The sequence below is a fragment of the Ictidomys tridecemlineatus genome, chromosome 6, assembly GCF_052094955.1.
Source record: "Ictidomys tridecemlineatus isolate mIctTri1 chromosome 6, mIctTri1.hap1, whole genome shotgun sequence".
NCBI lineage: Eukaryota > Metazoa > Chordata > Mammalia > Rodentia > Sciuridae > Ictidomys > Ictidomys tridecemlineatus.
Window position 1 is genome coordinate 73,997,069 of NC_135482.1, and position 14,306 is coordinate 74,011,374.

The 14,306-nt window shown below is 33.3% G+C and overlaps 1 protein-coding gene across 15 annotated transcripts in view; it reads left to right on the forward strand.

Annotated features, from left to right (window-relative positions):
* Kif21a (kinesin family member 21A) overlaps positions 1–14,306 on the forward strand; it is a 145,335-nt gene that overhangs the window by 63,094 nt on the left and 67,935 nt on the right. For all 15 annotated transcript variants that reach the window (XM_005334026.4, XM_078014899.1, XM_040280810.2 and 12 more), the window contains exons 2-7: positions 8,590–8,812; positions 8,936–9,118; positions 10,013–10,162; positions 10,851–10,985; positions 11,373–11,540; positions 13,315–13,430. In XM_005334026.4, the coding sequence (XP_005334083.1) occupies positions 8,590–8,812; positions 8,936–9,118; positions 10,013–10,162; positions 10,851–10,985; positions 11,373–11,540; positions 13,315–13,430 (975 nt within the window). The remainder of the gene's footprint in view (positions 1–8,589; positions 8,813–8,935; positions 9,119–10,012; positions 10,163–10,850; positions 10,986–11,372; positions 11,541–13,314; positions 13,431–14,306) is intronic.

The following is a 14,306-nucleotide window of genomic DNA, read 5'->3' on the forward strand; positions in this document are numbered from 1 at the left end:
TTCCTGGTCCCTGGAGCATGTGGTGGTATTTTATTATTTTTGGACTTTTACTGAGCAGATGATTTTTAAAAAATGAAATTATTGAGGGATGTTTCTTTCTTGAATGTCTTCAAAGACATACCTTTCTTTCAGTCAGCCATCATTGTAATTAAAGATCCATCTGGGGGAGAGGACTTCCTTTTGTGTGGCCTAGTCTCTTGGGAGACAATTCAGCAAGGTCACCGTTGGCCTAACAAGTTCTTCTGGTGTGCTAGAAACTTTTCTAGAACAGAAGGTGGAGGCTTAAACAACAGCAGAATGCTTCTTTGAGGTAGTGTCTACTTATAGGAATGATCTATAGGAATGTTAAAAAAGAAACTCTATTGGCTCAGATGTGACCAAATGATAATTGCAGTAAATTTTTGGAAACAGAAGGGAGGACACTCGTAGGATATAATTAACATTAAGAAATTAAATGGAGCACTAGTAAGTAGCAGCCAATAATGATGATCACCCAAGACACTAACAAATATAAAGGCAATAGATCTGTACAAGGGATAGATTTATTGTTATGTAGGGAGAACAAAGGCGTTAACAGTGTGCCAAGCAGGCTAGTTACAGACAGGTGTGAGTAAAAGAGCTGCACAAAGTGGGAATGAGGTCAGATTATTGTGTAAACTGGAGAACAGCCACAGTCGTGTGGGGATGAGATCAGAATAACTCAAGCAAAAAAAAAGGAGAGGCAGTTTACAAAGACGTGTAGGTGATGGAAAAGTTCGCCCCATCTGTGAAACCATGGAGGAAGGACAATGTTACTTTCTAACAGGACAAGAAGCCAGCAATGGCCAATGGCAAAATGGGGGACATTTTATGTGCTGTTCTATTTCTACTTGTGGGGAAAAATAACAACCCACATATTCACAAAAGAAAGGTGTATTTATCCCTTGAGATGTTTTTAATAAAATGGGGGACAGAGGAATAGGAGAGGTAGAGGTGTAAGTCTGAAAGTACTTCAAAAACCACATCTAAAAATGCAGGTTTGTTGTCTACATCTGCGGGCTTACATCATTGATATTAATGCTACTCTTTTAATATTGAAAAAAATTGTTTGCACACATAGTGGGAAGTTATAAATTATAATGGCATGGGTTTATTTGTTTTCCTTAGGTCAGAATTTTTTCAGTAACTACAAATTATTGCTTAGTTATGTGTCAACATTCTAGTCTCTAGCAGTTAATTCAACTTAATTAGCTATAGGGAAAAATTGTACCATAATAATTTAATCCCCCCTTTTAAGTAAACCTGTTATTTAGAAACTTAGTTCTGTTTATTTCTGAATGCAATTCTATTCCCAACTATATGGAGATAGAAAAAAATGATAATAATGTCGAAAGAATGAAAATACCCATTTTTGGGAGCTAAGTGTGTTTCTCAGTTGTAGAGTGCTTGCTTGCCTCACATACATGAGTCTCTGGGTTTAATGCCTAGCACCACAAAAAAAAAAAAAAAAAAAAAAAAAAGAAAAGAATTCTCATTTTGACTCCTATTAACTCCTATTGTACCCTATATTGGTATGAATAGTGGGATGAATAAAGCTTGATTAATTAGTATTATGAGAAGACTAATTTGGGATTATGTTTTTTTTAAGATGGTATAAAAATATTTAGCTTGATTATCTTTGTTTAGCAATATATGTATGTATAGATTTGTATGTATATGTACATACACATGCAGGTAATCTTCAGTGTTCTATTATACTTCTATTCTTTCCAGAGTAGTTTCATACCGAATTTTCCTAAAATCCAAATCATAGCTTATTTTTTGGTTCTGGGATTTGAACCTGGGGGTGCTCTACTGCTGAGTTATATCCCCAGCCCTTTTATTTTATATTATTGTTTGGTAGTATAGGTGATTTGAACTCAGGGGCACTTTACTATTGAACCATATCTTCAGCTTTTTTTTTTTTTTTTTTGAGACAGGGTCTCACTAAGTTTCTGATGCTGGCCATGGACTTGTGATCCTCTTGCCTCAGCTTCCCAAATAGCTGGGATTTCAAGGGTACACCACTGTGCCTGGCTCAGAGGGTTTTTTTTTTTTAATATAACAACAGTTTTGGGACCCAAAAAGTATTCTTTTACATGTTAGAAGGCCTAAATTGATGTAAGTTGTTATGGTGCCTTATGGTGGAACTGACTTAAAGAATTTTAAAATGGTATAACGATACTTGATAGGCTTTCATTGACACATATTATCTCATTGTTCAAGATGCTACAATCAGGATGTGACATAATATTTTATAGATATTTTATGGATAAGGTAATTGAAGCTGAGAGAGTGACTTGCCAAAGGTCACAGCTAGTATGTGTTAAGGCCTGTGAAGAGTCTGAGATTTTTGTCTACTTATAGGCAGCACACTTTTTCATGCTTGCTATCCCAAGGATAGTGACAGAAGACACAAGACTCCTAAGTTGGAGGCTAAAGACTTTTTAATTTACCCTGGTAGATTTTATTACACAGAAAAGTTCAAAAGACAGTTTTCAAATCATATCACACCATAAGAAGGCTATGGAAAGTGGTTTGACTAAGGATTTATATTATTCACAGTATAGTAAGCACCATAAGTTTCACATTGATTAAACTGATTCCTGATTCCCTCCTAACATCAGGATTAGTGCAGGACATCTGTTATGTGGATGGTATGCAAGCAGTGGAGAATCAAGATTCATCAAAAGGGGGGATTCACTGATTTTATAGTAAGCAGAAGCAAGCCAGCTCTGTCAGGTAGAAGACATTACTTATCCTGAAAGGTTACTTGTTGCAAACAACCTTGAGAAATAATCCATGAAAGAGCAGTCAGGGTCTTACATTCTTGGCATGCCAGCAAGAATGTCCAGGGTTGCTGAAGTCCCGTGGTGGTGCATTTCCAGTTAACAACAGTATGTGGCAGAATTAAGTGTATGCTCAGTTCTGCTGAGTTTCATTACTAAAACTCTAGCTGAAAATTAGCAAGTATAAGCCTTTCCCCAAATTATGTTTATCTTTGTCTTCCAGTTTATGTTGAAACTAGTTCTCTTGGTTTACTCAATATATTCAGTTAATTAAAAGTAGTTTGGTTATTATGAATTCAAAGAACAGAAAGCAGGGCGCAATTTTGGGAAACAGTAGATTCAGCCTCAGAATCTCCTGCTATATTCACTGGCTAATGCCACTGCAAGGAACCCTGATAATGTTTTCACAAATACAATTTCTTGTCCCAGTCATGATAAAAAAGTGTGAAGTATACAATAGGAACTATGAAGAAATAAGGCACAAATGGTATAACTAATGGTGAGCATAGTGTATGGCAGGAAAGAAAATAAGTAGTTTGTTGCCACTTTTCAAAAGCCAGCACAGGAAACTTTTATTTTGTTTTTCTTGAAAGGTTAATTAAAAAGAATTTTAACTTGCAGAGAACCTTAGAAATATTGAATCTAGCTTCCTTATTTTATAGATTAGAAAATTGAGAGGTAGAATGAGTAAATGCTTGTTCAAGAACAAGTTTTCTTGTGACAAGAATAAAGTGGTATGAGATTATTATAATCATTCTTCTCTTAGTGTAATGTAGGGGGATCAGTGTACATTTTCTGATTTGCTTTATTTCATGAATTTATAATATACTGTGTCTCCAAAGACTTATTTGCTAGTGGAGAAACAATAATTCAATTTGATATCTACTATTATAAAATCATGAACAAAGTCCTCGGAAGAATAAGTAATTAGGTCAGCTTGGGGAAAAGGAAAAGAATTATAAAGGTGCCAGTGTGTGAGGTGAGTTTTAAAGAATTACAAATAGGTTTCTAGGTAGAAAAATGGAGGACCAACATTCTATATGGGGGAATTTATGAGCAATGTATGATGAATGAAGGTATATAAGTTGACCAAGAAATGATGAAGTGTTAGATGTAGCTGGAGGTGACTTGATTTGAGGATGGAAAGACAGGAAGAATCCAGATTGGGGAAATTCTTAGATGACAACCTAAGAATGTGGACATTTTTTTCCTGAGGAAAGACTGACATTTTAAGGTAGGTAGTTACTTGTGGTATTAAGTATAATATTTGTTCAGAAATCAGAATTACTAAAAAAGTTGGAAATCACAAAAGCCAACTGCAGTAGAGATTTAAGAAATATGGGATTGAATGTAGGATAAAATTCTGAAAAGAGGTTAGGATCAAATATATGATCAAATTCTGAAGACTGAATGGTCCACTGAAACTGGAAATAAGTAAGTTGTTGGTGCCATTTGTGGGAGCAGTTTTAATAGTGTGAGAGTAGAGAAGCTAAATGGCTGCTAAGTGCTGAGGGAAAGATTCAGATACGAGAAAATGAGGACAGCATTTGTTTCTTCATCTTAAAATTAATTAACAGTTTATAACATACTCTGTTTCAAACCTTCAATTTTCACAAACTAGGTACATCAAATTACATTTTTTATAACTTTGTAATTATCTACACACTATATTTATTTGTAATTATCCATAATTCTTAGATATATAGATATAATAATTATAGGTAGATAATTTATAATTATCTGTTATATATAGATATATGTTGTTGTCTACATAAATATATAAATAATAGCTTTTTAAAATATAATATTTCTGTGTAATATTAGAATGCTCTGTCCTAAACATTTATGGCATAAATTTTATGAAATTTTTTAAAGAAGCAGTTTCAAATATAACTAGTTGTGGAATATTAAAATTCTACAAGGCTTGTGATTTATTTATATTAATATTAATCAAATTGTTTACCTTGATAATTTCTTAGTGTTGGGGTTAGATGAATATGTTTAATAGTCATATTTTTTACATAAAAATACTAAAAAAAGAAGATATTTAAAATATTCAGAGTTGTAAACATCAGATTCTTTTTTTTTTTTGGTTTGCTATTTCTCAAAAGGACTGTTATATTTTATTTCTATGTAATCCCAATTATGAATAACAGTTTCAAAATTGAGACTTGTAAGATAAATTTGAGCTCTTTTTCATTTTAAGCAGATGAATTGGCTTGGGTTGGTACTTCATGTGAAAATTTTTGACAAGTATAAATTTAGAGATTTGGAGAATTTAAAATCCTAAATTTTTGAAGAAGAATTGAAAAGCAAAATACATCCATAACTTTAAAAGTGTAGTTAGTCCAGTTGCATGCATGTGTGGAAGACCATCCCCTCTCATGTGGGAATTTCTCAGACCTGTGCTAGAAAATTGCCATCACCTCCATCTAGTGCAAAGAGTTCAGTATGTCTTGATGACAGTAAAACCACTTCCTCCACCCATGCAAACAAGTGGAACTGGGCATCATCTATGTTTCAAACAGATCCTCTGTGCCATTAGCAAGTATAATAACCAGATGAGTATATGTTGGGAAGTGAAGGTTAAAGACATGCAGAGAGATATTGGCATTCTAAAATTGGCTGTGAATCTGCAATTCAAATGGCACCTAGGTTTCCTTTGTCTGAAATTAAAAGTATTCTAATGGCCAACTAAATTACCTGATGATTATAATAATTTATTTGAAACTATTAAGGCACACATTTCAAAGAGTAGTCTAGTGCATATCTTCATTTAGACCAATGTGTTTGTTTTGATTTGTCTTATTACATGGGGTTTGTTAAGCTTCTCATAGTATAGCAGCCATAAAGCTGGAGGAGAGCAGCAGCCTAGGGTTAATTAGGTGGCTTTCAGCAGAGAAAAACACTGAGCTCATGTACTGATGTTATATTGGAATGCAAAGGGGTAATGGGAGTTTCCAAAATGAATTAATATCTGAATAGAGATTGAAAACATAAGGTATTTAGGCTTGTAAAAGAGTTGCAAATTGAGAGACTGGAGAAGTGATGAGAAGGAAGCAGTGTCTTATAGAAGGGATAGAAGCAAGAGAGCACAAAGCATACCTGGTTAGTGAACCTGGTTAAAATAAACCCTCACCACAACCATTAATGGAAATAATTTAATGCAAAGACTGAGCATTGCAAAAGCACAGTGTTGCATCAAAGGGTTTTAGGAACCTGATCAACTTTGTATTTTATAAATATCACTGATTGTACAGTGAATGGAACAGATTGCTGGGGGCAAGATTTGACAGACATATATGAGGAGACTTTTGTAATATTCTAAGTAAGAGATAATGATGGCTTTAATTAGGATGATGTAGATGAGGAAAGAGAACTTGGTGGACTGGAGAGTTATTACAGAGATAATTGATAGCTCTTGGAGATGGATCAGATAGGTGGAATAGGACAGAGGAAGAAGATATCATTTAGCTGAGATTGTTATTGATTGTGTTATTTTTGGGATTGGCAACAATAAAGATGGTCATTCTCCCAAAGAGAATTGTTTTTCTTTTTGGGAGGGGAAGAGAGGGAGGGTGGTACCAGGGATTGAACTCAGGGACATTTGCCCACTTAGCCACATCCCCAGCCCTACTTAGTATTTTATTTAGAGATAGGGTCTCACTGAGTTGTTTAGCCCCTTGCTTTTGCTGAGGCTGGCTTTGATCTCATAATCCTCCTGTCTCAGCTTCCTGAGCTGCTGGGATTATGGGTTTATGCCACTGTGCCTGGCAGGAATTAGGGTTTTGGTATCGTTTGTTCTGCATAACTGTATAAAATAAAGTTAGAAAGAAGAGAATATTAATTTTTAAAAACACCACTTATCCAGAATATGTGATGCCAAAAAGCTAAAGCCATTACTACTGTGGGCTGTTTTTATAGTGTAAGAACATAGTTTATTATGAGGAATTGTTTCATTTTTTATACTATCATTTTACAACAGTACAAAAATATTGTTTCCTTCTTTTTCTTTTTTATATGCAGTATCCTACACTTAGTGTTAGATCTAGCAGGAATCTTGGAAGAAATTATAGTTTCCCCCCAGAAGTGAAGAAATTGTTGCTGTAAGAGAGGATCACATGATGTCTGTGAGTGACATTAAGGAATACGTTTCAAGCCTTCTGATGGCTACTCCATTGCTCTTTCCACCGTACCTGGCTTGCTCCATGTTGATTATTATGCTACATTAAAGCAAACACAGCTGAAGACTTTGTCAAAGAAAAACACCAGTGTCACAGAAGAAAGGGAATCCTTGCTGAAATAAATACATTTTTTTTAACTTACATTTTTTGGGAGTACGGAATTCTAAGAGTATGGATAACTAGGGTTGCAGAAGTTCACTTATTTTTCAGAATTCTTTCCTGTCCATTTATTGGGCTTTCATTTCAATAAACTGGAAAGAGTTTAAAGTCAAAAGATCTGGATTTAGGCTTGACTTTATCTTTACAAAGTGGATGAACTCATTCTTCCCCTATAGACATGAATTTTATTTAAAAAAAAAAAAAAGCCCATAAAATGAAAAACAAAAAAACCAAGTATGTGGGAACAGATTTCTTTAAAGTCCATTCCTTACACTGTCTTTATTATTTTATATTTTCCATCTTTGGTTTTCTGCATTTACCATTTTTAAACTGCCTCTTTTTCTTCACAACAAATAGGAATCTCTTTAAAAAGTCTAGTACGTTGTTAGTGTGCATGTCCAGTATGGTCCATGCCCAGTATAGTCCTGTTTATAGAGTGTATAGAATAGGGACAGATTTGGGACTGTGCTGTTACGAACATATCACTGTGTTTATTTTCCTTTGCAAATAGGCCTGAAGTTAGAAAGAGAAGACAGAACAGAAAGGTACTGGAGTTTGGAGCAGTACCTTGGATATGGGGTGACTGTTGTACTGTGATCTTCCAAGTAAAGGGAGGAGAACTCATGATAAATTACTGGGTTTTGTAGAGAAAATAATATAACTTCTATTTGTATTTATTTTTTAATAAAATTCTGGATATATATATATATAAAACTAATAAATACAGATGTACATACATATGTATATGAATAGATATGCATATTTAAATTATGAGCATGTACTTAAACATGTTAAGCTGAGGGTAGATAATGGTCAAATAAGCTTGGAAATCACTGATAAAGAGTTTGCAAAAAGCTGAGTCAAGGTCATCAGAGTATCAAGATAAATATGTTCTTAATAATTTTATTTTTGCTTATGATGATCACTGGAAATAAAGAGAGGAAGCCTAAAATAAAAATAACAAAAACAGGGGTTGGGGCTGTGGCTCATTGGTAAATACTTGCCTAGCATGTGTGAGGCACTGGGTTCGATTCTCAGCACCACATAAAAGTAAATAAATAAAGGTTCATCCACAACTAAAAATAAATATATTAAAAAAATAACAAAAACAACATTTTGGTAGCAGATTTTATTTGACCAAGTTGTCTATTGCTTACAGAAATCAAGGAAAATTATTTACCTGAATAAGTATTTAAGATGAATTTTATACTCTTCATGACTTTTGGTGATTGTTAAGCAATTCATTGGAATTGTTAAATAAGTCATCTCATATACTAAAATTTATTCGGAGTAATTCAAAATTTACTTAAACTTTTCACTTAAAGGAGCAGATGATAATTACATTAGTCTTTTAAAAAAAGATTTGGCCAAGAGTTTTTAAGTCATATTATTTGAAGATTTCTTTTTTAAATTTTATTTTTACTCATTGTTTTTCACAGAATAAGACCACAGCTTGCCAAAGAAAAGATTGAAGGATGCCATATTTGTACATCTGTCACACCAGGAGAACCTCAGGTCTTCCTAGGGAAGGATAAGGCTTTTACTTTTGACTATGTGTTTGACATTGACTCTCAGCAAGAGCAGATCTACACTCAGTGTATTGAAAAACTAATTGAAGGTTGTTTTGAAGGATACAATGCTACAGTTTTTGCTTATGGACAAGTAAGTTCCATTTTAATTTCATAGGAGTTGTACCTTTTCAGAAATGTCAATTAAATTGTACTTTCATTTTTGTTTCTTGAGGTTATGTTGAGGTTGAACATTTTTCTCTTTTCTTTTGTTCAGACTGGAGCTGGCAAAACATACACAATGGGAACAGGATTTGATGTTAATATCACTGAAGGAGAACAGGGTATTATTTCTCGTGCTGTGAAACATCTTTTCAAGAGTATTGAAGAAAAAAAACATACAGCAATTAAAAATGGGCTTCCGCCTCCAGACTTCAAAGTGAATGCCCAATTCTTAGAGGTAATAATCTAATTGTGTCACTGATTTCCTTTAAATTTTATTCTTAAGGCCATAGCCCTATGACTTTATATTGTTGGCTTCTAGTACAGTGCTTTGTAGATAGTACTAGTAAATGTTGTTCAAGTAAGTTAACATTAGATAGTTGGCAATAAGTACACCTTAGTTATAGGCACTGATATTAGCATATAAGATAATGAACACTTTAGCAATGTACATAGCGTAAGAGTACAATTAATATTGCTTATTTTTGAATCTTTCTTTATCAAGGATAAAGATAAATGAAAATTACTGTGATAATTTAGAAAGGATCACAAAGTGTTGGAAACTCAGTAACTAAGACCAAAAGGGAGGGGGAGCATGTGAAAAATAATAGGATTATAGCAGTAGCACTAATCTGGCTGCAGAGGCTGGTCTCTGCAAAGACAGATGCGTCAATGCAGTCCTAAGTTTGGGGCAAGTTTTGATTAATTTAAGACGGTTTAATCTAGTGTGAGGAGCTTGACAGAAGAATATGTAGGATTTGAGCAACAATGTAGTGAACTGAACCTGGCATTATAATTCTGAGTCCTTGGTCAAGTGTGTTTTGGTCTAAATCACCTGATCCATAAACTAATCATTTTGCTCCGTGGAACATGTTGTTCAGCTGTATTAAGTACAAAGTAGAAAACTTAATTCAAGTTAATATCATTTATTTTACTACTAGTTTTAATGGACACCCCAATTTAGTTAAAAACCGTGGAGAATACACGGATGTGTTTCTACCAAAAGAAAGGTAGGTAATAGTGAAAAAAGAAAAAGTGTTCTTCCTTATGTTCATACATTATGAAGTGTATGTTATGACACTCATGGAAAAATTTCTATCAAAATCAAACTTCTAATATTTCTTCATGATAGCTCTATAATGAAGAGGTCCTTGACTTGTTTGATACCACTCGTGACATTGATGCAAAAAATAAAAAATCAAATATAAGAATTCATGAAGATTCGACTGGAGGAATTTATACTGTGGGAGTCACAACACGTACTGTGAATACAGAATCAGAGGTGACGTTTATGTTGTAGCTGAAATATAGCCCTTTTGTTTGTTTTATTTAGTTTGCATAAGATAAAGATTTGAAACTTGTGTCCTTATATGTAAGGCGTTAATAATCATATCTTTTTTCCTTATATTTTTAAAGCAGGACATATTGTAAAAATGTCAATGTTATAATACAGGCAGTGACTTCATGACTTCAAAAGCATCGAGGCAGTGTGTGTATAGTTTTCTTTCACAGATAGGGTTAAACAATTGATGATGAAGGATGAGATCACAATCCATTTGTATCTTTTGGTGTAACATATATAGATAAGAGTTCAACTTGACTCCTAAAGGAAAACTTAAGAAAAATTACAAAATCCATAAAAAAATTTCAACAGAAGAAGAGATTGAGTAAATTCAAGTTATTGCTCACTTTGTGCCAAAGTATTCTTCTGTAACCATTTTGGAATGGAAGCTGCAAAAGTCAGCAAATGACAAACAATGGAATCTCAGTGTTTTCTCCTGTTTAAAAAATAATACACCATTATGCCGAGAAGTTCAGCTCAAAAAGTGCCTGAAACTAAAATTAAAATATGAAAAACTGCATCTTTTACATTCCTTAATGTTAATGGGGTTTAGCCTTTAGCTCAGATGTAAAATTTCACTGCGTTGTGTTTAAATATAGCTCAGGTGAAGCTTTCTTTCCTTTTCCAGATGATGCAGTGTTTGAAGTTGGGTGCTTTATCCCGCACTACGGCCAGTACCCAGATGAATGTTCAGAGTTCTCGTTCACATGCCATTTTTACCATTCATGTGTGTCAGACCAGAATGTGTCCTCAAGTAGATGCTGTGAGTTGATAGTTTTCATTTCTTAAACTTTCAAAATTATTTTATGATAATTTAAACATTACATGAATCTCAGTAGAGTATGCGGGCAGGGAGTAATGAGTGCAGTTACCCAAGATGCTTTGGCTTTGAGGACCATGTGCTATAGGTTTTCCTTCTTCAACATAAGCAAAGCCTCAGATGTTGATATTGGAGTTTGACCTGTTTGGAAAGTAAGTTCTTTCCAATATTAGGTTTCAAATTTCCAGCAGACACATTTGCATTTATTTTCATATGGTTTCATGCCTTCTTTTTCGGTTGTGATTATATAGGTATATGGGATAAGGACAAGGAGAGGTTAGAGGATAGTCATGTTAATAAAAATACTTTCACTGTTTACCTTACTTGCAGGAAAATGCAACTGATAATAAGATGATTTCTGAATCATCACAGATGAATGAATTTGAAACCTTGACTGCAAAATTCCATTTTGTTGATCTGGCAGGATCAGAAAGACTGAAGCGAACTGGCGCTACAGGCGAGAGGGCAAAAGAAGGCATTTCTATCAACTGTGGACTTGTAAGACTAAAGCTGTGTGCCTGGAATATATCAGGGCTTTACTCTTGTCCTTTTCTTTTTTTTACAATATATAATATCCTCTTATGGGGATCTTTTCATGCACACAACTGACAAATAAAAGTTGCAGTAATTTATTAGTAATTCATGAATCTTTGACATCACATGTAGACTTTTCCCTCCTTTCCCCTCACATTGCAGGTTTTCTTTATGTGTGTAAATTTAGTTGTTAAATTTTACAATATGTGAAGAAAGTGTGTTTATATATATATATATATATATATATATATATAATACCTAATATTTTTTACTTTGAAAGAAAAAAATTTTAAATTATATATGTGTGGTTTTTTTGTGTGTATATATATATATACATTAGGTATTTTATGAAACTCAAAGAAGCTTTGAATTTAACATTTAATGACAGTTATTTTATTGGCTTTTAGAATTATAGTCAAATGATTTTTTTAATGAAATTTTTATAATTATATTAGAAATTAACTTTAATGCCATGCCACCTAGTGGTATGTTGATTGGAAAACACTTGTGCTTGAGTTGGTTTAAGACTTCCATTATGTGGAAGAAAATATTTTAGAGCAAATTTTGCTTACTAAATCCTTTTCTTTATTGTCTTCATTATAAAATTGGACATTTGTTCCTGCATAAAAGTAATAGCGTCACTAAATTTCTGTGGTGCTGACGACATCAGGTTGTGTGCTTTCTGCTTTGCTTCTCTTCTACCCTGGATGTGGGGTCTCCAAAAATATGTTCCCCCATCCTTTTTTAATCTTTGCTCAACATTTGCTCATATATCAATGTGACCCTGGTGTTGGGGCACTGCAGCCCTCCCAATACCATGATACTCCACCATATATTTGCATGTTGTATAAAAGGGCATGACCTGGATCCTGGACTTTGTGTATTGTTTTAAATTTCTTAGGAGATAAAATTATGTTGGTATTTACATGTGGGTTGTCAGGGAAAGATAAAGTCATTGCTCTGTTTTCCTGTTTAGGCTGTTGAGGCATGTTGAGACATATCTGGTAGTTTCATTGTGACCAGTGCTTAAGACTGTAACTAGCCTGTTTAGAAAAGGAGGATCAAGACACAGTACAATCCTGATGCCCCTCACTGTATGTTTTGGTCATAGCAACGACATAGTTATAGATATTTGTATTACTGAAGGCTAGTGTGGCCAGTTTTAGATAATGCTTATCCTGTAAATGCTAGCTCATTAACAGTAGGAAAAACAGTGTGGGTGGCAGGAGTAACTGTAGACTTCAGCAATTTGACTCATTATTCATATTATTTTAAAAAAATGAATGCATAGCATATAGTTTCATTGTTATTTCTAAGGGTAGTTTTACTTTTACATAAATTTCTAATTCAGAAAAATCATACTGATACTTTTATTGTAGTTAAAGTATATTTTAGCCACATAAGGGGTCTACATTGCAACAAGAAAGTTTCACAGGACTGTTTACTAACTAAACATTTTGTTTCTTAATTGAGTTGAGAAGAATTTACAACATGAATTAATATTTTATGGTAATCTTTATATGTATATGAGAAGTAATACTTATATATTTTTAATATTATCAGTTATTAGTACTTAAAATAGAAAACTTTGAAGTTTACTTCATATGTACTTGAAAATACAAATGTAAAACAGATGTTCTCATATTTGTCATGTCTCCATTTTATTTTCTATAGTCATTCTTTATTTAAAAGTGTTATAATTAGTAAACATATGTGATTTTTCTCCTCTCTCTTTTAGTTGGCACTTGGCAATGTAATAAGTGCATTGGGAGACAAGAGCAAGAGGGCCACCCATGTCCCTTATAGAGATTCTAAGCTGACAAGATTATTGCAGGATTCTCTTGGGGGAAATAGGTATGCATAAATGACTATCCTCTACATTACTAAATTTTAATTATTTGTTATTTTTTAGTAAATCTATAATGCGATTTATAGATTTATAATAACTTCTTTTATTATAAAGCAAATTAATAGGACAATAAGCTAGTAGTTAAGTAACAAGTGTGAATCATTATGTTATTATTTCATATAATCCTTATAACAGTCCTTAAGGGATTATTATTCCTATTTATAGATAAGGAAATTAAAATCCAGAGAGGTGGAGTAATTTATCAGTCATTTAATTTGTAAGCAAAGTTTACAATATGAGCTGTTTCTACTATACCATTGTTTCTGTTTTAAGTACTTAGCACACAGTAGATGGTACATAAAATAAATAAAATTTTGTTAAAAAATTAAGTGCTATCTTTAAATACTCTTGAGTGTTTTTGTTGAACATATTATCGAAGAATCTCCTCAAAACTCAAACTTTTTTTTTTATATACGGAAAAAATTTTTTAAATGTCCACTGTAGGAAATATAGAATTGTTTGCTGGTTTTCAGCTTTCCAGTCCTTTGCATTCTGACATGGTTCATTAACTAAGCACATCCTTTTGGTAAAGCATTCCACTTTGTAAATGTCAACACTTTGACTTCCCAACTGGAAACATTTTTGCATTTAAGGCAATCATAGTATAATTCAGGCAATGATAAACAAGCACAGCAAACAGCAAATCTATTTTACAGTGTTTTTTTTTTTTAGAGAAAGAGATAATTTTTTAAAAATATTTATTTTTTATTTTTTGGTGGACACAACATCTTTATTTTATTTTTATTGGTGCTGAGGATCAAACCCAGTGCCCCGCGCATGCCAGGCGAGCATGCTACCGCTTGAGCCACATCCCCAGCCCT